Genomic DNA, 26,271 nt, shown 5'->3' with positions numbered 1-26,271 from the left:
TTTTTAAAAGGAGGTTTTATTGCCAAATCTCAAAGCTCTTTACAAACAGGAGACAAAGTGCTGCCTTTCCACGGGCTGCAGCAGCTGCTTTTCAGATCGTCATCCACACTTGTCACTTGCAACACTTCCTTCCTGTCACAGACACATAAACTGGTGGCACAGCCCAAAACACAGACTCACACTCCAGCACTCCAAGCCCAGAGGGTTTTCAGGCCCAAAACCCCCTAGCCTTAGTGCAGCCAGGAATTAGATGCAAGTTTAAATGCATGTCTAAAGGAAGATTAAAAAAAAAGTGCATGGTGGCAGGATGTACACTGAAGATGGGAGTTGCCACAGAAGGCTGGATGTTTTAGGATGAAACTGCTGAATCTATTAGAAAAAATAGTTAAAACCAAGAGTCTCTACCATAGCATTTGCAGCAGTAAAGTTACTGGGTGATACAGAGATTCCACTTAAGTTATACCTATTTACAAGACATAATACAAATCTAGTAGGATCTGTTAGTACAGCATATACAGTAATTAGCTGTAGGTTGTAAAATTATTTAATTTGCCCATTTCCTAACAGGTAGAGGGTATTTATCTGTTAGGATTTCTACTGATGGCTATTCAGTAAAATGTCAGACATTTATTCATTAGAATATTGAGTACAATATAAAAATATACAGTAAATATAAGCACATCCTGTAGGTTTGGCTGTAACAGAGAAGGATGTCTGGGTGTTTTCACCAGCTCTTTGCCAGACGAGTATCCACAGAACACACTGCCACAAGAAAACACTGGAGAGAGCAAAAGCATTTGTGTATAAATTAGGGGACTGAGCTACCCTATAAGCTGTTGTCCTTCTCCTGGATTTCAGTGCCAGGCTTTGATTTGCCTGTCCTGAGGTTTAGGATTGGCTTCAGCTTTGGGATATGAACCTGTACCCAGAGTTTGCCCTGGTTTTTGTACACTCCTGTTAGTGTAAACTGGGTTTTCCCCCATCTGTCTATTGTTAGAGAACTGCATCTTGCAAAAGCCTGCCTGCTCTCTGGAGCTGATGTCCCTCGACTTCCAATGCACACCAGGTTCTGACAGCTCACATTCATACCACACAGTGTTCGGTAAACAAAAGTGCACATGCAGAAAAATACATTTAGATAGCAGATAGGCACTGAATATTGTCTGTGTTCTTAGCCCTTGTCCTAAGTGTGTCTGGAAAGGTGAATATGACCCATAGTTCACATTGAACCCACAGCAGCAAATGACACAGGTCCAGAGTTTGCTTCAGGCTGTGTGCCTCAGGGTGGGCTTAGGACATTGGAAACTTCTTGCCTCAAAGCAAAGCTTTTTGGCACCTGAGCCCTGAGTGTTTGACCATATAGAACTTTCCATGTGATAGAATAACAAGTGAACTCTCATAAAACATCTATGTCTGTCTTGAGAGGGGGACTCACTACCAAAACCGAGGCTAGTTTAATCAAAAGAGGCAGAAGCATCAGTTATGGTCATGATCTGTCTTGCTGGCTCCAGGTGGTAGAAACCAGGGTATTTGGAAGCCCAAAGCCAACCTTTCTGTGCTCATACCTGAAGTACCTATGCCTAGCCTAAGAGGAGGCTCAAATGAAACTTTACTGCTGCTGTGGTTGGTGTTTGCAACCCCCTGCAGACTTGTGGGACCTGGGAAATTAGGAGAAAAAGAAACGGATGAGCTAAGAACAAAGTGCTGGAAAATGAGAGAAAAGAGTTTAGATAGCATGTTGCTCCTTAAAACCAGACTGGGAAGATTGCCATTTTCCACGTTTCCAGAGCCTGGCTCAAGCAAAGGAGAAGCCCTCTGGGCTGTCACACAATTCTCCTCAAAACAAGGATAGAGGATAGGGGAGAGGGCCCCGCTGGGGTATGGGGCTACACAGTAGCAGTGCAAAGACATGATTTTGCCACTGCTGTAATCACTGAAGACCACAGGAACTGTGGTGGACAGGGGAGGCTGTGGGAATTGTGCTGAAGCCTTCTGCAATGCCTTCCTCAGACCCTTCCATAGCAATGCATTTTTATTTTCATATACTTAAGCCGTTGGGACCAGCCCCAAAGTTTTGTGTGCAAAATGCCTTTCCCTCCATGTGTGTAAATTAGAGATCTGGGCCAAACCATGGCTCTCAGGCTGGCCAGGGCACAGCAGGTAGAGACGTGTTCAGTGGGAAGGGAGATCTCATCCAGACCCACTGCCTGATGTGCATGCTCCTGTCAGTTACATCCCAAGACAACACCAAGGGAACACACATCCCCAAAGCTGCTTTCTGACAGCTCTCCTAGGAAGCTCCCGGCGATCTCCTGGACACAAGTTCTCCAAATGCCTGGCTATTTGTTCCTAACAATGCTGAGGGAATTCAGAGTTATCAGATAGGTACGTTCCTCAATAATACATGTGCTGTCCTGGCAGAAGACACTTTCACAGGCCAAGTGTAATCTCAATGTCCCTATTAATGAAAGAGGAACAATCAATACTTGCCTGGCAATGATGCCTTGAGACTTGTGTTCACTCACGCAGTGCTTAGCACACCTAAAGCACTGCAGAGCCAGCCTCAAAATGCCTTCATACAGCTGCTCCACATCAGGGACACTACTTGGAGTCAGGAATTGGCCAATTTGGTTTGCCTCTGTGTGAGGTCACTTTTTAACTGTGGATGTGGTTTTATGAGTATCTTTGGAGAAGATTAAACCGTTTATCTTTACATTCCTAGATGTCACTGGGCCAGGTGGTCTGGGAAACCGTGCCAGCAAGCGAACAAACACTGACTACATTTATCCTTAAATGATTTAACTGGGAAAACCAGATAGGTGCCAGTGTAATCTGGTATTTGCTTGCCTGTAAATACAGAGAGACAGGGGCTTTTGCTAGAATAGCCATTCTGCTCCTTTCAAAAAATCTGGCTTGGTCTGATTACCAGTAATTTTTAAGGCCTGATCCATTGAAAGGACTTTGGACAGAATCCTTAAGGAGCATTCACATTTTTGAAACTGTTCGCTGTCCTGTAACCTTCTGCTCTGCTAAGAGGATTAGAACCGGACTGGTATGTACAACATGAAGAAAGATGCTATAACTGAAAGCTCAATTCTGTCCCACAAACATGGTGTGTGCACAGCAAAACACCATCTTTAAACACTGGCCTAGCAATGGTACAAATCATAAATGCAAATGTTTAGCTTTGATTTTGGGAAAGAAGTCTCTGCAGAGTGTGTCAGGGAGCACTTCTCCTATAAAGAGTCACTAGATCCTTTTGCTTTTCTTTCTGTTTCTGCATTCCTTCCTTTTTCAGTTCTCCAAGACCTTTAATTTCTTGCAAAACTTGTGAAGCTTGCCGAAGCTGTTCTACTGCCTCATTGAGCAATGTCTCTGCCACCACTGGGGGTCCATTCCCCTCCTGGGCCTGTTCCAAACCTTCACGTAAAACCTTCTGCAGAAGCTTTTCTGCTTTTTCCCTTTCATTAGCAACTTTTTCCTCCATTTTAGCTATGCATTGATGGGAATCCTTTGGGAAACCTTGGTCTGGAAGTGCTCTCTGTTTATTTTTGGAATCAGAGAGCAAGTCTCCCAGAGAAGAACAGCGAAGTTTGAGACCTGAAGTGTTTTCTGTAGAATCTTTCTTCTCAACAGTTGCTTTTACACGCTCATGCTCTGTTTCTGTAGCTAAGGAAGTCTCTGTCTCTTCTGCTGAAGTTTGCTGTTCCTTCTCGGCTGCGGTCCTCCCATTTCCTCCTTCTGTTTCAGCTGTTGGGGATGTGAACTCTGCTACCTCGCTGGCTGTGATCCCATTCACTGGGGGCTTGGAGCTGCCAGGCTCCTGCTCTTCCCAGCCCCCAGCTTCCAGGTCACCGTGGCTGGAGTTCTCTGTGGCGAGCATTTTCTCTGGCAAAACCTTAGGAGGAACAGGAGGCTTTGAAACATCTGCAGCAGCAATCTCAGCCAGGTTGTCTTTGCCATCATCTCCTGATGATTCCAAGTCGTCTGTCTTTTTAGGTTCAATGGTTGGTTGGTCCCAAGCTACTTTCAGCTTGTCTGGCACACTCTTAGGAAGTGGAATTGGAGCTTTTGATATAACCCTGTTGCTGACCTCAACAAGGTTCTCTTTGTTCTCCTCACTTGGTGCTTGGGATTCTTCCACGTTCTCCTCTGGACTTCCAGAGTCCTCTTCCTTGGCATTTACACTGTCCTTTGATTTGATGCTTTCCTTAAGCTTCTTATCTGGAGGCAGTGGAGGAGACAGAGGTTTTTTATGCTCCTGGTCAGGAACATTGTTCTCTGCCTCCTGGTTTTCTTTAGTGCCAGCAGGTTTTGTGGGCGGCATAGGGGGCTTTGGAGTTTCCTTTTGAGGTGGTTCATTGTCACTTTCACTGATAGTGGAATCAAAGGTTGGTGGTCCATTGTCTACTGCATCCAGATCTAGTCGCAGGATACCGTCTGATGTATACTTGGCAGCCTGAAAAACAAGAGAGCAAGTTTCCAATTTCTATCATTGATTCCATGTTTGTTTCATCCTTTAACTTCAAGTTAAAGTGCAAAACCATTGAAATCAGCATGGCAAGCAAGGGGTTGCTGCTTCAAGCTGAGAGAGTTGGGGCTTTTCAGCCAGAAGAAGCGAAGGCTTCAGGGAGACCTTAGAGCCCCTTCCAGTGCCTAAAGGGGGCTTCCAAGAGAGCTGGAGAGGGATTTTTCACAAGGCCATAGAGTGATAGGACAAGGGGGAATGGCCTTAGGCTGAAAGAGGACAGGTTTAGATTAGATATTCAGAAGAAATTCTTCACTATAAGGGTGGTGAGGTCCTGGCACAGGTTACCCAGAGAGGCTGTGGACTCCCCATCCCTGGAGTGTTCAAGGCCAGGCTGGAAGGAGCTCTAAGTAACCTAGTCTAATGAAAGGTTCTTTGCCCTAGCAGATGATTTTTAAGGTCCCTTCCAACGCAGCCCTTGATTCTAAGAAAAGTGCAGAACTTATTTCACTACTTCTTTAGAAAAGACTGTCTTAAAGCCTGTACCACAATAACCTAATTTCTTGGCTTTCCAGTGGGTGCAAGTGTTAAGCTCTGCCTTTTTGTTCTTTGTCCTGTGGTGGTGGGATCCCTCTACCCCCTTCATTTACAATGTGCCCCCACAAAGGCTCACTTTTCTGCTTTTGAGCTTGTCATAAACCAAGCTGATCTTTAGATCACTTGGCCAGGGATTGTAATCCTGTTGCCTTCTGCTTGCTTCCTCTAACCCGATGTCATCCCGGCCTGACCAGGGCCAAGCCTCAGCTTAAACGTCCTTCAGACCACAGGCTGTGTGCAAATCTCACTAGAAGGGAGGTTTTCCTAAAAAGGATGGACTTAGCAAAGACATTGCAGTGTGTAAGCTCAGTGCCCCACAGGGAGAACCGCAGTGACAGTTCCTGTGTGAGGGAACCCAAAACCACACGAAGGCAGAGCTGCAGCCAGGGCCAGGCTCCTGCAGAGCAGAGACTTTAGTTAAAGCCTCTCTCTGCCTTTCCAGCCCAGCAGACAGATGGAGGCAAGCTGCATCCTGGCAGCTTGGCCCTGACCCATCCTCACCTGGCCTGCTTTGAAGACTGAAAATCCATGTTCATGCCATTTCCTTCATGAATCTGCAGCCAGCAGCCATGATACACATCTTTCTGCAGGCTCTATCCCCTCATTCCTGCTGCTAAATTTGTAAGTCAGTTTCCCCTGATTTTAGCTGAGAGTGAGACATCTTAGAGGTATTAACCTCAGGGGTATCTTGTGAAAATAGTATCTGAGCAGGGAAGAGAGATGTTTTTGTGCCTAGGGAAGGGCTCCCCACCTTACTGAACCCGTATTAGGCAACATAATCCACACTTCATTGTTGCTGTGACTTTTGTCATGTTTTCTTCTGCGGTTTTCTGGAGGATGGGAATCTATGATTCATTCTCATGCATTTCTCTGGGAGAGACAGTCTCCCTCCATTTCTACGCAAAGTAAAAATCTCAATGTATCTCATTTTCTGCACAAGGGTCATCTGAGTGTTGTGCAGGCACATAAGTCAGAGTCTTGGAAGTCTGAAGAAAGAAGGTTTGATTTAAAAACCTTCCTTGCTTGGGATTAATGCTCTGCTAAAATATCAGTCTCTCTGTAGAAACTTTTTCATAAATCACAGGAATCAAACATTAGTAAGAACCTCTCCCCTGGAAATGAAATGCATGTTTGTGGTTTTTTTCTTTTTTTTTTTTTTTAAGTGACAGACCCAGAAAATCAGTTAAAAGTAGACAGGTTAGTCTATAAAACTGCCTGGTAGAATAATGTATTCTGTCTCAGACCGAGGGAAGGGCTTGTAAGCTTGAAAGCTCGTCTGCTTTCTCCAGTTAGCTTAATAAAAATACAGCTTCTCCCCATGGACCATGCAGTTCTTCTACCTTTAGACCATTGTGGCTACAAAACTATCACATCTTTGAAAATAAATATAGGAGCTTCAGTCTCTAATTGCTCTGACCAGATGGTGAAGCAGCTTATGAGTTATGAAAAGCTAAATATATGGTAACATGCTGCAGCAGATAGAGATCTATGGGAACCTGAAGCTTCATTACAGAGGTGTTGGCAGTCTTTCCTGCAGGAAGTTGTTTCCCTTGTCAGTTTTCTCTGGGCTGTCCATACCTGGGGTTTCCCCTGGGGTTTGGTACCTGAGTGGAAGGAGCAGCTCTCAGTGATCCCAGCTGGTGGGATGGCTCACTCCAACAGGGTGCACTTACCTCCTTTAGGTGACTTCTCGTGGGTGGCCGACGTCCATGGGACACCTTCACCCTGTCCCGAGTCACGTGGTCCAAGGAGAGGCTCTCATCTACTTTCACCTTTAACAGGGGGAAGAGGAGGAAAACAAAAAAGGAAGAGGGTCATTAATTTCTCAAGACATGTCCATAAAGTTGTCACTGTCACACATGAAATGTTGAAGCATTTCACCTCTAGTCTTTACCTCAAAGCTCAATTACAGCCTGCCTGCAAAGCCCTGCATGTATGTGATGGATATTTAAGGTCTCAGAGGTTTGCAATGGCTAAACTTATCTCCACCTAAGAGGCAGGAAAAAAAAGGACACAAGGAGCTTTGTCCTCACCGCACCCTGTGTTGGACCAGCTCCTGCACGTGGCAGAACACAGCACCAAAACTGCAGTTTCCATCTTAGAGGTGAAAGCTCATTAATAACTGTGACCTGACTGTGAACTGTATCAGCAGCACTTTGTTTCAGCCCTTCCCTTCCACAGCTCTAATGACTGCAGGATGCTGAGGAGAAGGTGTGAGCAGTGACCTGGATTAATTGCAGATCCAGCTGAATTAACAAATTTATTTCCTGGAATCAGACGAGAATTCCACTGCCTCACACTCCTAAGGAGGGAAGTCCAAGTGCCCTGACAGGTATTTCTCTGTGCTGGCTCTGTTACCATCCACCCACACTGTGATGGCCAAGGGCTGGAGTCTGCTCCCCATGGAGGGGCAGCACCAGTGACCAGGGACACTGAAACATCTGTGTGTCCTTGGTACCACAAGTTTGTACAACAGGAAAGCTGGCGAGGGTGAAATAGGGATTTAAAGAGAAAAATGGCTGGTATGGCAGAGTGGTTTTACAGCTCCTTCAGAGGAGAACAGATAATCCAAATGAGCTGAGGGCTTGACCCCTGTGCCCGGCCTGTGTGGAAACACTTTAAATCTGAGGTTTGAGCCTTACTGGAATGACTGAGAATTAGAGGCTGGATCCCTCTGTAAAGAGGATAACCCCACCTCACAGGGCAGGGAGGTGATCTGAGATCTCACCTTGCTGTGCTGCTGAAGGGTGTGCAGAGTTCACTGCCCACTGTACTGAATAAAAGCAAAGCCCAGCTTCTCAGAGTTTACACCTCTACCACTGTATCTACACAAGTTAGCCCTTTTCTCAGAATTTTTACTCATTGCTTTGGTTTCCTTTGCTGAAGTTTTGCTGATTTCCTTGTCCCTCCTTACCCTGCTGGTTTTTTCTTGTGTCATTCCCGTGGTGGTGGTTTTGTTAATTTCCTTTCAGTTACGGAAAGAACTGCAGAAGAGATGCTGCTCCCTTGGTTTAGCTCAGGGCTGATTTACAAACAAAGAGGGAGCAGGACAAGGTTAAACAGGCTCTAGATTGTGCAATTTTCATCCTCCCTTCTGTACAGCAGGATGGGAGGAGAATTTGAAAGTGCAGGTGTGCAGGGGCCAGCTGAGAGGCAGGCAGGTTTGGCCAGGGCCATGGAGTAACTTTCCACCAGACTTCTCTCCAGACTGCAGGCGGAATAGCTGGTGGACTGAGTCACTTCAGACTTTTCCAGTCCTGAAGACTGGGCTATATACTAACCAAGTACCTCCATTTCCAGGCTGCTTGGTGCTGAGGATCATGGCAGTGTGGGGAAGACTGAGTCCCTCCAGGCTGCATCCCAGCTCTACACAACTCAGAGCTGCAGCTGCTTCTCTGCACCAGCTGTTTCCACTGGGAGAGGGGGACTCCAAGAAATCCTCTGATCCCCAGCTCTGAAGGGAAGCAACCTGCCCTACACCTTGCACACCACCTTTCTCTTTCCTTCGACCATGGCTGGCATGCAGGAAGGATGGGGAGAACAAGAGTTCAGGCAAGTTCTGCTTTTAGTTAAAGGAGCCGTTGATGAGAACAGACACAGAAACACAGTAGTTTGAAAACTGTTTCTCTTACCTCATCAAATACTTTGTTTTTTCCTCTATTGATCCCTTCATTAAGAGCTTTTATCCATGATTCCTTTTCTTCCAAAGTTGGAGCTTGAAATTTGATGTCATGAACCTGCAAGAGCAGAGAGAGAATTTTTGCCTGAGCATTTCCTGTCAGGACCAGAGGTACCTCTGAATCACTTCAGTTTCTATATAACATGCATTTCTAGCCTGTGTTTAAACTACAGATTCCTTTGTGCTTTGGCACAGCTCCCATGAACGGGATTTTGTTATGCTAGACAGCTTTTTGTTGTTGTTTTATTTTGGTAACTACTAAAGTAGTAAAAAAGCAAGTTTCTCCCTTCTGCAAGACACTTGGAATAGCTCTTGGAGCATCAGTGAGTTGTACAGCAAATGTTCACACTGCACAGAGTCAGACTGAAAGTCCAGGTCACACTGGCTGGTTCAGATGAAGTAAAACACTTTATCTCCCACTTCCTCCAGAATACCAGGAGTGGGAAGGCTGCATGCAGTGGGCTCTGCCTGCTTCCCTCTCCCTGTGGCTCTGCAGAACAGAACTGATACTGGAATGTGGGGCACTGACATTGGCTGCTCTAACCCTCATATTGTTTCTGGGCTGCAGGGATGTCAGCCTGCTGTGTGTGCTCCTCCTAGCACCATCCCTAACAACAGGGTGGCACTTCTTACTGAGTTATTCCATCATGTGTTTTATCCTCCTGGGTCAATATGTCTTATTGATTTCACTCTGCTCCAGCCCTGCCCTGAAAACAGAATTACTGATTCCCCTGACAGTCTTTTTTCTTTCCTGCTTATCACTACAGTATCTAGGGGGCTTCACAAATTCCTTTTCAGGGCAACTGAAATTATCCACCTCTTCCAGGTGAAGAAGAAGGCTTGTTCAAAACACAGCCTCATGGGGGTTTTGCCTGGAACAGTTTTTTGGGTGTATTTAACATCCTGTAGGTACTCTGCACTTTCCAGTTGCCTTCAGGAGCAGTTGTAGCCTCAGCCTTTTTGTAAATGAGGCCCCACATTCCAAAATCACAGCAGTGTCTATATAAAACAGGGACTATATTAAATGAGGGGGACAAAGCTAATGGTGACTGACAGTCGAGTGCTCTTAGCAGCTCCCTGTTCATGGCACAACAAAGCAGCAACTGTTCTGGGTCTCAGCAACTTCTGAAGGGACCATCAGAAATTCTGCAGAACTAAAGCCTGATCTCCTTACACCCACTCTTGCTGTTAGAAACCAACTGTTCTTCCTTTCTGTATTTATTTTTCGTGTCAGTGCCATGGATTTACATCACAGCTTCCAAGTGCCAGACACTCACAACCATCATGGCAAGCAGGGAGTTAAGGAGTAATTTGGGGAAAGATTCTTTATTTGATCAGTTTGCATGTAAGGTGACGGGACCACATGCCTTCCTGAGAGCTCAGAGGGGAGGTTAGGGCCTGACCCACAGCCCTCTGGAAAAAGAGCCCTTTGTCTGGGATGCAGAAGAGCCACTCTAACCAGGGAATGTAAGGGAAGGCAAGGCTCCAAAACAGAGCAGCAGCCAGATTTTGTTTTAGTCCGAGCTGGCCTGGTTTTGTGTGTGCTTAAAAACTTTTTTTTTTTTTGTTTGGAAATTATTTTGCCCGAAAGCTTTGTGATTATAAAAGCTCATGAGAAAGCTCCACTTGTGAGCAGCTGAGCTGCTGCACTGCCTGGCAAAGACCTGGCAGCCTGCACCAGGGTTTAGAAATCTCCGTACACGTTGTTCAGGGGAAGGATTCCTGCCTCACTTCAAGCTTCCTCTTCCAATGCCACTTTCTGTGCCTCATTCCAAATAAAGCCTCCCAGTCTGTGACTAAGCACTGGTGTCAGCAACTCTGTGGCAGAGCAGAGAGAACCTCGGGGGGGTGGTTCCTCGTTAATGAGAAGCTGAGATGTCCCTCTGGCATGCAACCCTTTGCCATCAAATGCAGATCCAGTGGATGGTGAGAGAAAGGGACTCATGGTGGCAGCAGAAGGGAGGATGAGCAGCACAGTGGGACCCACCAGGGCAGTGTGGGCAGTGCCAGCCTCATGTTGCTGCAGCCCTGCTCCCTGCTTGCACAGCTCCCTTGGGCTGTGACACAGAGGAGCAGGTTCCTCCCAGTACCCAGGTATCTTAGAATTTTTTTCTCTCCTTTTTTTAACACATCCACAGACACCAAGGCAGAGTCGGGCTGCTGAGGCTCATGCTCAGGCTGCTGCCAGCCACAGCCTCTTTGCTGCCTGGCAGTCCCTGGTCTGTCTGCATCCATCTGTGGCTCCTGTCCTCGGCCAAGGCACTGGGGAGAGGAAGCTCACCCAAACCAGGATGGGAGCTCTCTGTAAAGCAGGAAGCTGCAGAGGAGAGGCAGGAAGAAGCTGGTCTCGGTCCTGCCTGTCACTGGGACTCTGCAAAGTACCCTGAGACTCCCAGGCTCTCAGCAAACAAGGAACAAATTAATTTCTCTTGTCTGTATCTTTACTCATTTGAATATTTACAGATACCAGCAGATGCATCCAAAGATGGGCATTTCCTACAAAACATTCAGCAGGGTCTGCTCTCCAACAGGAATTTAAGGCAGAGAGTCAGTGACACCAATATGAGAGGGCAGCAGGCAGGGTAACACATTTGCACTCCTTCTTGCTAAGCCAGCTGAGACTGAGTCATGCCATAAACAACAGGCTGATGTGCCAGGAAAAGCTGTCATGGCCAAACCTAGTGACCATTGTAAGCCATGAATGCAGGCTACGCAATTTACTGACAGTTCCTCAGAGCACAGCACAGCTCCTGCTGAATCACTGCCGAGACCTCAGGCAGGAGAGCTCCCACACGGATCACTGTCCGTGACAGCAGCGGCACCAGCTCCCTCACTGCTCCTTGTCCTCCCTGAGACATCAGTCTTCTCCAGCATGACAACCTGATGGCAATGCCAAGCCTGCTTTCCAGGAAAGAGGGAGTGTTCCTGGGGTCAGTCTGTTGTACCTGTGCTAAGTGATTTAACAGACAAGCTCTGGAGAGCTTGTAGCTGCAGTTTAAGACTGTTACCAACACTTCTTTGCTGAGCAGTTCTGCAGATCGGCTGCAGAGGTAGGTGACACAAACCTGTGCTTGCTCCTTACCTGTTTCAGTGCAAAGCCTGGTAGGGCTGGGCTAAACGGGACTGTGAATTGCCAGTGAACTGCTGGGGGGATCTGTTCCCTTCTGCTGACTTTTGGTACAGGGTGGTCACCTCCAGCAGAAGCTGCAGCAGAGCTGGGTCAGTAACATCTTAACTACCATGAGTGCAGCAGAGTCTAGCTGCCAGATGGGAGGTCATTTCTTGCCTTCTACATGACTTTGTCAGGTTATATATCATGAAGGGGAAAGGAGAAGACAAGGGACTCCCACCCTGTGACAGGGAGGTTGGAACTAGGTCCCTTCAAGGTCCCTTTCAACCCAAACCACTCCATGTTTCCATGAGATGATTATCAGATGATTTTGGTGGTTTTGTGTAGCTGAACCAAGGGCGACATCATCCCTGGGAATACTGCAGCATCTTTGCCAGACTGGCAGACCCCAGGAGGAGACTCCCCCAGGCCTCACTGCATTCTACTGCAGCTTCCAGGCTGGGCCCCTCGTGAAGGCAGTTCCAGGTACCTCAGAAATTGATGGAGGGAAAAATAAACAATGGAAGTTTCCATCCCTGACCACAGGTGTGAGGATGCATCAGGAGCTACAGGACTTGCTGGTGGACTCTTTCCTTACTATCACCATCTTCCCAATATTAATACTTCCCTGCAGCTGAAGCTTTTCAGATTCACTGAACATCAGACTTGTGCCAATCTTGGTAATTTTCAGAGTTTACACCAAGCATCATTTACACTGCTTTTCTGCATTGTGAGTAATACATTTTAAAGTCTCCAGGCCAAGGCTACTGCCCTTTCTTAGAAGCCCAGCTCTCTGCATCCAAAAGTTTTCACTTAATTGCTCTGGATGGAATGAAGCATTTGAGATTTCTAAGCAGAACGGGGCTTTTGCACACTGCCAGCTTCGTTCACTGAAGAATTGAAGCTCGGGGGGCAGTGCTTTCTTTCAGTTCCATACCAGTGCAGGCGTGTGACATGCTCATATTGTCACAGCTTAACAAAAATGTCATCCTTGTCAACAGGCCAAGCAGAATCTGGGGTACATTCATCAACAACCAGTGTTTAGCAGGACAACTTATTTATTCAGGTGCAACATCAGCTGCAGAGTAGTTTTAACTGACTGATTCATCTCTGCTCAAAAGTATCCCATCCAAGATTTAAACTGGGATTCCCCTGCAACTAAACTGGGCTCCCTGAATTCAAGGTTTGTGCACTGAAACAGAAATGGCCTTTCCTAGCTCGTTGCTAAGTCCCTCAAATTCATTCCTCACCATTATGCTCAGGAGAGAGGGTGAAAAGAAAAAACCCTTAGCAAGATGTGGCAGGGTTTGGCAAGCTGGCTCACAGGGTGATTTTAAACTGTGGATGGCAGCAAGCCTCCCAGATAGAAAATGTTTAACTGATATATATCGCCACAGCTGTGATTTCAAAACAGAAGAAGGACAGTTGTGTATGTTGGCCTCCTAATTGAAGCCTGTGCTAGCATCTGCCAAAGTATGTTGTGTGTCAACACCCTCACCAGATTCCCAGCCAAAAGAAGGGCGGGAGGGGAGCCACAAACAGGGAACTTTTCATTTATAAAAGCCCTCCCTTTCACCAAAAGAGCCTTATAAAAAGTAGCCTCTATCTAGGTCTCCATTGAATCAGTGGCATGAAAAACAGGGTAGCTGTAAACTTGCCAGCATGCCAAAAGGATGAAGTTACCCTTTTGGGCATAGTTTGGGCATATTTTTCTCCTAGCAAGAAATGAAAGGTTTATGAACAGGTCTCACACCCTGTATTGATTCACGGAGCAGTGCAGAGACATATGCAGCCATTACACAATTCTCTTTCAGTAACATGCTGGCAGATAATACCTGTTCCTACCATGCTGCCCATCTCTGAGCACACAGGGTATTACTGGCCTCCCTGGTGTACACTTAGAATCACAGAATCCTAGAATCATTTGTTTTGGAAGAGAAAAAACATCTAGTTGCAGCCCTCCTGCCATGGGCAGGGACCCCTTCCACTATTCCAGGTTGCTCCAAGCCCCACCCAACCTGGTCTTGGACACTTCCAGGGATGGGGCAGCCACAGCTGCTCTGAGCAGCCTGTGCCAGGGCCTCCCCACCCTTGCAGAGAAGAATTCCTTCCTAATGTGTTCTGGGCTCCGGCGCTCTGCTGGAGCTCACTAGCCCAGGGTTCTGGGGCAGGAAAGTCCTTGTTTTGTTGTTTTGAATGAAGTTTAGCACAATGGTGCTCTGAACTCAGCTGGGGTCTTATTATGTGTATAAACACTAAGTGACTGGAGTGAAAGAATAAGCAACAGTGACAACAAGGACTAAACAATCTCCATTTATTTAAACAAAATGGAGATGGGGGAATGCAGCAAGTTGGTATTTGTGCCTGTTCATGTTCTTATGGAAATTAATGTTTTGTCCCTCACAACTTCTCAGATTTGCATGGTGAGATTTAGTAAGAACTCTAAGACCAAAAAAATCCCATTGAAATTAGAAGGCAAAGTGTGATACCCCAAAACAACAATGAAGAATTCTAGCCCATAAAGATGCTGAAATGGATAGCATGCAAGTAGGAGCTAAGGAGAGCATCAAAAAATGTGTAGTGATGATGAATATATATAGGAAGTAAAGCAGGATGTCCTTGCATACACCCAAGGCTCAGATGGATGTACAGTCTCTTAGCAATGCCAGCCTGGTTTTTAGCTCTTGGATCTAACCAGATGCTGTGCAAGAAGCTACAGATGTAGGGTGCAAAATAAATCTTTTCTCCTAGGAACTGTTTGTCTGCAAGTAAATTTGCACTGGAGTTTCTCAGATCAATGGTTCTAACTCCAGGAACTGTCTCGGTACATGGATTGGAATTATTGATTTCACTGGACTTGGGCAAAGCTGCAGCATCCACAGGTGCTCAGAGGACATGGAGGAACCATAGGGAATGATCTAAGAAGTACCACTTAGGGAATACTGGAAGAAAGAAAATGCTAAGGCAGGAAAAAAAATCCAGAGGAAAAGGTCGAGCTGCAGGAAGACCCTTTCCCCACAACAAGAAAGAAATCTACATGACAGTGGCTTTCCTTCTTGCACACTGTACACCCTTCACAGCTACAGGTCATTGTCCCAGCTGCCAAGGAGCTCAGTCTCAGAGCTTTTCATCTGCTCTGGGCACAGCTGGCTGGAACTCACTTTGGAGTTAGCTAACTCGAGGGTGATGAGAAAGGCAATCCTACCTTCTTACCCGGGGAGCGGATTAAAATGAAACGATTTTTCCTTTTTAGTAGTGCACGCAGCTCCTGGCACTTGTCATAACTCTCCAGTTCCACCGTTTCTATGCACTTCTGTTCATCCTGCAGAGAGGGAATGAAACATTATTATGAAAAGGAGGCATTGAAATCAATCACAGACCATCAAATTCTGCATTTCTTCCCTTTGCAGCTGTCTAAAAGCTCTTCTGCCTTAAAAATAACCTGCATGCAGCCAGAAAGCCCCATAAATCAGGCTGGCATCTCATTAAGAAAACACCCTGGTCTTTAAGCTACAGGCCTAGTGGTCCACGGTGGCTGAGCAAATAACAGGTTGGGGACAGTAACACCAGCTTCTGTCGTTGCTGTTGGCCTCATCCAGAGATCTGGAGCCAGAAGTGACACTACCTCCATCCCACAATGAAAGGAGGAGATGTGATTCTGCTTTTTCACAGTGAAGATGACACAAGCATCACAATGGTCCAAGCAGCCCCCTCAGGAAGCCTGAGCCAGAGCAGGAATAAGAGGGGAGCCCTGCTGCCACACTGAGCTGGGGCAGACTGGTCCTCACATCATAAAGGTCAGCAGGAGCCATGTGTGATGGACACAGTCCTCTCGCAGCCACACTCTGAGCTGTCAAAACGCTTAGGATTGGAAATACAGCTCTGTACAGCCAGCAAAACTGTCTGGGCCAGCATCTCAGTGGGGAATATTTATCTCTGGAGTATCTCCGCTGATGACTGCCGGCCGCGATCTTGGCTCATTTCTCCCAGCAACATAACTAAAATTCCACACGTGGTGCGTGGCTCAGTTCAGCTGCAGAGCACCATCCCTAATAGGAATCGCAGCGTAACACTGGGCAGATAATATTCTTCATGTCTCAGTAGCCCAGCAGAGACCAAAGCTCCCTTTTGCTAAGCACAAATGAGCAGTGAGAATCTCAGAGCAGTTCTTGCCAGTGAAGTGCTACAGTCAGCATGGCTCATGAACCTCTCCAGTACCACCCTGAATTGAAGTCACTGGCCATAACCACCCCCAGCTCAGGCTCTGCTCCCAAGGCAGCTCCTTGTGCCCATATGAGTTTGTATTTAGCAATTCCTGTAGTGGAGAGGGGGGTGTGGGATGAGGAAACATGTCATAGCCAGGAAGCTGCTGCGTGGCTGGAGGGAGGGAATGGAGAGTTCAGAGGGAAGTGGGCTGCGGGGAATTTCCTCCCTTTACCACTTGACATTTAAGTCGCTGTGCAGAACTCAGCCTGTGTTTCAGTTTTTTTAACCCTCCTATCTGGGGATGGGGGCCCGGCAGAGCTGATGCCAGTACACCGAGCAAGTCCTGAGTCACCGAGGGACATCTGGATCTAATTTAGGTTTATTATTTTAATGACATTACTGTTTATTTCATTTAACACTGAGTAGGTGAATGTGAACTGGGAAAACGCATACTAGGAGGAGGAGATGAATCCTGCCCAAACCTAAAACCCAGCCGATAAAATCCTGCTGACGCTACCGGGCCCTTTGAAGGCTCCTGCTGCAATCCTGGTATCACAATGTCACTGCAAAAGGACAGGGATGGAAATAATAACCCCTCTGCGGCCAAGAAATGACAGAGAAGGGTGAGGTCAGGAATACATGCCTCAGGGATGGGTGATCTCATCCTGGCCTTCGGAGGACGACCGCCCACGTTACAGCCCTGCCACACGGCCGGTGCAGCTCCCAGCTCCTTCCCTTGAGCAGAGAGCTCGCTGAGCAGACACCAGCCCCGAGCCTCCTGCCCACCCTCCCTGCTCTCAATAGCAGCTCTGTCCCCAGCAGAGCCCCTGTCACCCTCCCTGTCCATGCCATCCGTCCTGCCTCTTGGACAGGAACTCTTCCCTGTGCAAGCTGTGCGCCGTGTCCTAAGGGCTGTGGAACACCAAGCTGGGGAACAAGGGGACTTGGCAGGGTGGAAAGGTGTGGTTTTGCTGTGAGATTGCCTCTTGCCTTCCAGCTGCCTGTCTTCTCCTTGGGGGGGTTTTGGAGACTGTGACCTGGCCAGGGAACAAGGGCAGAGAGGATGGGGAAATGCAGGATGCTGTCTGCCAGAGACACCTTGACTGTTCAAGCTATGGCTCCTTCATCTCAGGGACCAGAACTTTTCAAGTGAGTTATCCTCTTCAGGGAAAGCAGGGAAGAAAGCAGCCAGAGAAATATAAAAACTCCATGTATGAGGCAAAGGAAAAGCATCTGAGTTCAGAGAGCAGCAGAATGGGGCTTTTGTCTATGTTTTACCCTTGGCAAGCAGCCATCCCCACTCTGTGAGCCTACCTGGGTCACAAAGAGATCCTTTATGTCTGTCCTCCAACACTAAGATAAAGAACGAAAGACCCGACCCTGATGCAAGTCCCCAGGTCCCTTCAGCCTCCTGGGACCTGGAGGACACTCAGCACCATGCAGAGACAAGGTCACTTCCAGAGTCCTGCCCTGACACACGTTCTGGACAAGCTCAATCCTGGTACAGAACCCTTACATTCATGATTTAATGCAGAAAAACTATTCCATTAACTCTTCATTGAGCACATCCTGTGACAAACATATCTGTGTCTATTGGCTGGGCCCTTAAGAAGAAAGTTACTGAACACCTGGACATATTAATGCATGTGCTTAACCGAAGAATCACACTTGGCAAACAATTTCCTTAATGAAAAGTTTATAAAAAGGTGGGGGGAAAAGACTCCCTGAAATTTTTATTTGTATGAAGGTGTAATTCCCAGCAAAAACCTCCTCACTGACACACACTCAGGGACTGAGACCCTCCATTCAGTGCAAAATGTCTAAACCTGAAATAATAATTTATTTATCTAGTTGAGGCTCTCAAAGTGTTTTAACAAATCAGTTTTGGGTATACCTTGCTATCACTTTACCAGAGGCAAAATGCAGATGTTAAGTGTCCGTTTGTTGAACACCAAGTGGATCCTCTGGTCTCTAGAATCTAGTAGGATTTTTCCCTGTCAAATAATACACTTACAAAGAAACCCTAAAACAACAAGAAAACAGTTCTAAGCACTAGCTGCACTGTTTAGGGGGTAAAAAAATCCAAACTCAAGACTGATGCTTTCTAATCCATGAAGTGATACTATTGATCTGTCTAGCCACCCTACATAGGATTGCCTGGTCTTCAGGCAAAAAAAAAAAAACCAACAACTCATTAGTTTTTTTTGTTCCTGCAAGAATATGCAGAGACAAGAAGACAAGAAACCCCACTCGAAAATAACCTGCTTGGTTCTATGCAGACCTGCACAGCAGATTCTTGGGATCCGAGCACTCTGTACTTGCATCAGTGCCTCCTCTCCTGACATTTGGGTATGGAATATACAAACATCTTGCTTAATTGCATCTCATTTAGGTGAGGGTACAGATGCAGGGTGCTGTAGATGGAGGCACAGCAGAGAACAAGAAATCCATCTCCCTTCATTCCCCATCCTCTGAAAGAAACCTGAAGCCATGTGGGATGACTTTCACCCCATCTGCTCCAGGTAACACAATAGGCATTTGCCATTTGCCTTCAGGAGGTGGCTCTGCTTTAAACCAAACCCAAAGCCCGACTAGCAGATGCAACTTGGGGAACACGTTCCCAGGGCAGGCCAGGAGCACATTCCTGGAGATTGCTACTGATGATGATACATGGTATTTGTGTGCTGCTCAGACTGTACTTTCCAGCAACGCTGTACAATGTTCTTGACTGTATCTCGTGTTGGCCGTCCCCTCTGCTCTTGTTTTGCACCTAAACCTCAGCTACAAGTGCAGCCAGGCTCATGCAACTGCATCAACAAGGCGGCCTGCATAGGAAACAACTGCTAAAGGCAACATTAGCACCCCTTTGTGAAGGGGTGGACACGGGAGGGACTGAGAAAAGCACACTGAGTCCAGGGCACTACTCAGTTCCTGGAAATCTGATGGGCACAGACCAGCTGAAATGCTCAGCCTCCAAACCTGCCTGCCCACATGGAAGCTGAACCCCTGTTAAACCCATCCAAGTCTAATTCAGGATACATATGGAGAGATGCCTTTTATTCCTGTTGCCTGAGGTTTTATCTCCTTTCCTTTTCAGCAAGCACTGAACAATCCCGTTTGTAAATGTTTCAGCCTGAGCATTGTCTGGAAGGCTGTGTTCTTCTCCAGGGTCACATAGAGCAGATATGTGGAGAAGGTCCAGCGGGAAAAATGGCACCTCGAAGTCCAGAAATGCAAACCACCATAGCACAGTGCACCACAGACTCTGCCTAGACATCAACCCTTCCCATCTCAAAAACTTAGTTCCCCATTTGTAAGATAGAGACAGCCACACTGGCCTGACTCACATTAAAGGAAGATAAATACAGTAATAAACATGAACTGCCTCAATTCTCTTGCAACAAGACCCCTCCTGAGTGCAGAAAATTGCCATTTCCTTTGGTTTCCCTGTAGTAAGTCTGCACAATCACATGTTATCCTATTGTGCTACCAGATAATTTTGCAGCAATTTCCTCTCCTAAGACATTTGACTTCACTGTAAGCCAGTTTAATAGCCTATAGATATTAACATGATCCCTTATTTACAATAATGGGACCTTGCAGCTACTGTAGCTTACAGATGCAATTTATTACAGGATGTTACCACAATCCGCAGGCTACCAGAAAACATTATGCCTGGTTGTTACAAATGCCATTTTCCTTCTTGAGATAATAAAATAACCCTTTAAATGATTGGGATTTTTTCCTTCTTCTGAATGTCTGTGAAAATTAATCTTACTTTAAAAGCCTCCTTTTCCCTTGTGGTAATGAGAGCCTCCATGTATCTTGTTTTTAAAGGCATGCCCTTTAAAAAAAACCTACGTCATGTTTATAGATTTTGAATCTTCGAGTTCCTGAAGCTTCAGCTGGAGTCAACAGGTGTCCGGGGCACTGGGAAATGATCTACAGAAAGTCAACACTTTGCAGGACCAGGCTGCATCCCTCTGGGTAAGAGAACTCCCCCTTGCTTTTCCTGCCTTCTGAACTGCTCATCACCTGACATTGACTTCTCCTGTCGTTATTTTTTCACTCTTCATGACATTTCACAGCTAAGAACAAATGACACCAGAAAGCTTTGGGATTTGGGAAGAGCAGGAGTGTTCAGCGTAAGGGAAGAGGTAGTACCCTTTAACCTAAATTGTTTATAACAAATCTTCTTTATTAGGCAAGAGTATGTTTTTAAAAAAGAGAACTGAACTCACTGTCAGTCCTTTGTTCCTGAAACCACCACAGCAATGCAGCTGCTGAAACATTTCCCCATTCTTCTTCCCTTGACACACTGCACATGAAGCTTTACATGATTTTGCTTTTATATCGTCCTGATGCCCACACATGACCCAGATCCTCTTGGGCCAGACACCTCACAGGCACGTGTTCCTTGTGCAGACCACAGTCCCCCACCCTGCTGCACACACAGGCCATGACAGGGCTTAGACCTACCCACCCCTCATCTCATACCCCTCTTGGTTGTAGCTTGTGCTCTGCACTGTAATTTGTAAATTTTGGGGCAAACTCTGTTCTTGCAGAAGCTGCTTCTAGCCCAGGAACAAGGGCTTGACTCAGAACAAAGCCACCTTTGCATCCTGGCAGGACCAGCCCAGCACTTTTCATTCTTCTCGCCTGAAAATGCAGGACAGATTTGGCTTGGCTCTTACTCCTCATTTGTCTGGAAACAGCTCTAAGTGCGGCCATGAACTTAAGGCATGCAGTTTATCTAGGGAAGTCCAGGACAAGGCTCCCAGGGGTCCTTTGCTCAGAACTGGCTCAAGTAAAGGGAAAAGATGAGCCAAATCCAGACTGTCCGTGCTTAAGGAGGACAGCAAGCACTCACAATCTCATTCTGCATCCTTCAGTGGCTAAAAGAAACACTGAAGAGTCTGGCTGGCAACAATCTGAGCTGCTTGAGGGGTGCCAAACAGCTGCAGGGTTGCCTGCCATCCTCTCAAGTGGCAGGTGGGAAGTCAGCCTGCTACAATTACTTTTATCCTTCAAAAGCCAAAACCTCATTGCACATATCCTGCTTCCGCCCAATGCTTTACTCTGCTCACCTTCTCACAGGATGTCCTGCCCCCCATTTTTTAATTTTGGCAACGGCTCTGTCAAAATATTCAGTGGCTAAAATATTTATAATATATAATATATTTAAAACGCAGCTGCCGTCTCTTTTACAGAGTTTACCCTTCCTGGAGATATCTGGAGAAGCCCTTTGGAAAGGACTGGACTGGAGGGAAAAGTAAAAAACACAGGGACATGCATTTGTCCCCAGGGGCCTGCTCCTGCCCCTCATTCAAGGCCATTAGCTGTGACCATACCTCATCCTCGTAGACCACGAGCTGTGTTTTCCTCAGCTGGATGTAACGATCCTTCCACAGTCCCAGGAGCCCCCCGCTGCTTTTTTTAATCCAGCCATATTTCTCTGCAGTTGGAGCACACTTTGGTTTCTCTGAGACCTCCTCCTTTGTATCCTGCAAGGACAGAAGGCATAAGGAGTTTCCATCATCAGAAAGCCAGCCCAGAGAAGATTTTGGCACCCACCAAATGTGGTCCTTCCCACCACATCACAACGGAAGACTGGCATCTTTCAGAGGACAACTCAACCAGCTCTCACAGGACTGGTAAGTGGGCACAGACCCCAGCCATCCCTGGAGACACTGTTGGGATGGCAGCAAGTCCACCTTGCTCCTCTGCTCCCCCAGGGGCTCTGCTTCCCTCTCTGGGGAGGTACTCCTTGCTCACTTGTGCACCAAGTGCACCTTGAAAAGGAGCAGCCTCCTCTCCTCTTTGCTCCCCAGCTTTCTGATGAATCCCAGCATGATGGATTCTGCTGGCATCAGTACCAACACTCATATTTTAGTCCAAGGCCACTTCTGCAAGCTTTTCTTCTGGGTGTCTATGCTTGGTTACCATCCCCAAACCAAGTCCTGTGGGCAAATCCACAGCATGAGGGACAGGGCTTCACCAAATCCACATTAAAATGCTCCCAGCAGGTTAAAGATGAAAGCTTTCCTCCTCTCCAGTGCACTGGAAGAGCCTTTGCAAAGGCAGGATCCCTGTACCCCTCCCCTGGAGTGCCCTGCTGCTCCCCACACCCCATGGACCCCTCAATAAGCCTCTTTCCCTGGAGCAAGGCAAGAGGAATCCCCCGCTGAGCCAAATCCCATTACACAATCACCTCACCAACCTTGTGATTTGTCAGGAGAGGCCAAGCCCAAATCCTCCAACCTCCTCCCAGGGACCCCACTGTCCCCCAAACTCGATTTTCTCCAAGTCCCCAAGTGTAATAGCAGCAATCCTGCTGCAGAGCGCTGGCACACAAACAGAAGATGTGTGACAAGAGAGCCCCAAACATCCCAGAATGGCCCTCACTGCACAAACTGGACCGTCTGGAGCTCAGACATCTTGTTTCATAACATGAGAAAATCCCAAGTGCATGGAACAGAGTCAGAGCTGGACACTCCCACAGCCAGGACAGAGCAAGTGTGTATGGACAAGCTTCAAAAATTTGGAGGAGAGCCTTGCTAACGAATCTGTTTTCATGCACCAAACTCCCACTGAACACACCCTTGGACAGCAGCTTTCATCAGGGTAAGCTCTTATTCCAAAGAGGGAGCTCGCACCCATAAAAAGAAGAAAAACAGCTTAAACACCCCGTGCACCCACGTTTATTCTGACCTCTACTAAGATCTGGAAGGGACTGGCCTTTGCCGGTAGGCTCGGGTGCAGACTGGGAACAAGAAAACCAAATAAACTGTTTCACCTAAAAGAAAATTGGGCTGGAACCTGTAACAACCTCGGTGCCTTTTGTAGAAGTTATTTCAGTTCTACTGAGCTGCATCTGAAATGGCCACAATACAGGATGACTGAGCATCAAAAAGTTTTCCGGGAAATGGAGGGACTACATAGGGTGAGTTTTTTTTAAACTTGACTTTTTAGGTTGCCAGGAAGTTGCATTCAGTTGAGATCTGCGACTTCAGCAAACATCAATTCCTGCACAAATACAGACCTGCTGGTTTCCTGATCGAGAACCCTTTTGATGTCATTTTTAGATAATTGGGCATGGACTTTAACCTCCCTCGTAGCACTTGTGCATGGATGTCGCTGTATGAAGAGTTTATTCAAGTGAGTCCAGACCAACAACTGCTAAAATGTTTTCATTTAAGGCTTTTTTTTGCTTGGCAGGTGAATTTTTGCTGGACTTTTTTTTCCACACCTGGCAGAAAGGCTGAAGTCACATGGTAAATATGTCTATCCATGCTCTGCTCTGCAGAGCGAAAACGACACTGGTTTTAAAAGTACTCCCTGTAAAGATACAGCACCTAACATCTACCTCTGAAAAACAACCTGCCCCAGCAGAGCAGGGGCTCATGTTGGCACCTCTGTACAAGGTTTGGAGTCTCTCCAGCCTTTCAGGGACTGCACCTCCCCTCCTTGGCCTTGCAGGGTTGCCTTGGAGCTCCCCAGATCACTCAGGAGCCCTGGTTGGAACCCCTGCCTGAAAGGAGCCATGCATGGAACCCTCCATACCAGGCAGGATTTCCTGCTGTGCCAGCACCTGGGAGCATCCACACAGAGGATCCATGAATCCAAGCCCCACCTGAGTAGCCCAGGAGTGGGAAGGTGCAATGAGATGGAGAGTGCTGGTCTCAGCAAGTGACAACAGCCACAAGCTGAGGGCTCTGCCCCTTGCACTGCACAGGAGTCACCTGAGCCTGAGCTGCCTTCTCCAGTCCCTGCTACATGGCAGATGTGAGGGGTGAGATCCAGCATTCAAAAGGATGCTGAGCTGCTGGGCTCTGGGTCAGCAGCTTCCCCCTCACACGTACCCAGCACATCCCACAAGGGGGGCAGGTGCTGCAATCCCTCACCTGCAGCTTAAGGACTTAAAAAACCCCAGATGATTCAACTGCAAACTTTGTTCCTGCAAAAGCAAGAAGAGTCTCAGAGATGGTGACATTTTTGCAGATTATTTTTTTGTCATCCCTGCCCCAGATTGGCAAGGGGGGGTTGGCTAAGGAAGGGCACCAGCAGCAGGCCATTGTGTCCATCCTGTGTCCCCTGCCTGCAATTCCACAATTAAAATGGGAGCATGACAAAAATACATGAGCTGCTGTTGTTAATTCAGCTATATATGAGCATTCTACAAGAAATATTCAGATATCCTTCCTGGGATGTTCTTGGGCTGGATTCATTCTTGTGGTAATTCCACGAGAAGAAGCCCCCTGACATCAGCCAAGTGAGCCAGTGCAAATGAAGGAAGAACCAAGTTACGCCAATGCTGGCTCAGGCCAAAGGCATCGCTCCCAAAACCAACCCAAAAGAGCCATTTTTGCCTTTTATATCACAGTGGCATTAGAGGTGAAACACGAGTTCTACTCCTTCAGCTTGGTTTAGCCTCACATTTTGCAGCTCAGCAGAGAACCCAAATCAGGCTTTTTATTTAACAACCAGGCAGTTTTTTCTCCACTGCCCTGTATTTTATGGGCCCACAAACCCACATAGTCTTCATGTCTTCCAACAAAACAAATCCCCAAAAGTTGAATCACAGTGGTGCTTTTAAAGTTACACAGATCACAGAAGTGCCTTAGCCAGTTACATCATTTCAATCAAGCATCTCACTATCACACACTCCTTTTTACCAAGGTCCTGATGAACGACTCCCAGGGGATAACCTGCATCCCTACATGTCCACTCTTTTTCTCCCTTTCCATGTTATCTCCCAAACCTTGCTGTTAGCACTTCCACTTCTCCCCAGCCTGCTGGAGCAGAACAGATAGTTTCACTGGAAACAAACTGCTCAGATCCACGTGGAACTTGGGGAACTGCCTCTGACACCCCTTCTACAAGCAATCCTTGGAGGATTCATGCATCACTAAAGAAGAGAAGCCTGTGAGAGGGCCAGCCAATGCTGGGGTAAGTGTGAAGCCCCTTTGGCTGGCGGCCACCAGCTGGAAGCAGTTTCTCTGCTGTGGATTAATTTCATGGATGCCAGCGGATAATAACAACTCTCAGTCACTACCAACTTGGGCTGCTTTGCCGTCTCCCTGCTGTTTTAAAAGAGCTTTCATTCTTGCCACAGAATGTTGGGAGCTGAAATAAGGGGGTGTGAGGGGGGAGAGACAAGCCACAGCTACAGGGATCGCATGTACCAGACAGAGCCTGAAGTCCTCCGGCAGTCCGTCCTACCGGGAGCTTTCTTTGTGCATGAGCAGCAAAACCTCATCCAAGGAAAGGACGCAGGAATAACTGCGTGGCCGGACGAGGGGAGAAAGCGACCTGTTTAACTTGCTAACAAATTTGTGGCATCTTAATCAATCCTCACAGGGATGGATTATTGGGGTGTCTGATCCCATGGACATGATAACTCTGCGCAGAAGAAGCGCCACTGCCCTTCTCCGAGTTAAACCCGTCCCAAAGAGAAAGGAGGAGCAGAACAGAAGTGGGGAAGGCTGGAGGTGCGTAGCCATGTCCAAGCTGGCGATTCGACCCAGGCCCGGCTCCAGCAGGGCAGGACAACACCCCAGCGGGAGTCACTCGGGGTGGCCCGAGCACGCGTGGAGCCAGCCCGGTTCTGCCAGCGCCGGCCGAGACCGGCAGCCCCTCCCGGCCGGGTCCAGCATCCCGAGGGCTGCGGGGATGCGCTGCCGAGGCTCTGCCCGAGCCGCTCCGGGGGCTGCCGGGGATGGGGAACCCCCCGCCCCGCGATCTCCTTCGCCGTCCCCCGGGCGCAGCGGGGCCGGGATGTCCCAGCGCCGGCGAACACCCGAAAACACCCCGAAGTGGCCGGTGCGCTCCCCCCGCCCCAGCAGGCGCTTCTCCCGCCCGGCCCGGGGGTCCCCTCTCCCTGTCCCGGGGTCCCCCCCGCTCCCCGTCCCGCTCCCGGCCAGACTCACTTGCTCCATGGCTCCTCGCCGCCCGCTCAGGGGCTCGGCCGCCGCCCCGCTGCCCCGCTGGGCTCCGGGCGGACGGTCATGCCGGGCGGGCCGGGGGTGCCGGCCCGGGCCCCGCCGCTCTCCCTCGGCAACAACTTCTCGGGGAGCCGGGGCCGCGGCAGCAGCAGCACCGCCGGGTTTCCGGCGGCTCCGGCGCTGCCAGCGAGGAGGCGGGGATGCCCCCGCCGCCGGCCCCGGCCCCGCCGCCGCCTGGCCCGGCCCCCCCGCCTGGCCCGGCCCCGGC

At 48.0% G+C, this 26,271-nt stretch overlaps 1 protein-coding gene across 1 annotated transcript; it reads right to left on the bottom strand.

Annotated features, from left to right (window-relative positions):
* Positions 1 to 26,271, bottom strand: PLEKHO2 (pleckstrin homology domain containing O2). Its single transcript, XM_038147411.1, has 6 exons — positions 25,989 to 26,271; positions 21,411 to 21,563; positions 15,059 to 15,175; positions 8,698 to 8,802; positions 6,739 to 6,837; positions 1 to 4,459 (listed from the first exon to the last, which is right to left on the bottom strand). Exons 1-6 carry the CDS (start codon positions 25,995 to 25,997, stop codon positions 3,221 to 3,223), a joined length of 1,722 nt encoding a protein of 573 aa, XP_038003339.1. The 5' UTR covers positions 25,998 to 26,271; the 3' UTR covers positions 1 to 3,220.

The sequence above is a fragment of the Motacilla alba genome, chromosome 10 (genome assembly GCF_015832195.1).
Source record: "Motacilla alba alba isolate MOTALB_02 chromosome 10, Motacilla_alba_V1.0_pri, whole genome shotgun sequence".
NCBI lineage: Eukaryota > Metazoa > Chordata > Aves > Passeriformes > Motacillidae > Motacilla > Motacilla alba.
This window is presented reverse-complemented; position numbering and strand designations above follow the sequence as displayed.

Coding starts and splice junctions, on each gene's coding strand:
- PLEKHO2 (XM_038147411.1), bottom strand. Junction 15,176..21,410: donor TCGTGGTCTACGAGGATGAG/GTATGGTCACAG, acceptor CCCTCTCTGCAG/GATGAACAGAAGTGCATAGA. Junction 6,838..8,697: donor AAAACAAAGTATTTGATGAG/GTAAGAGAAACA, acceptor CCCCTGTTAAAG/GTGAAAGTAGATGAGAGCCT.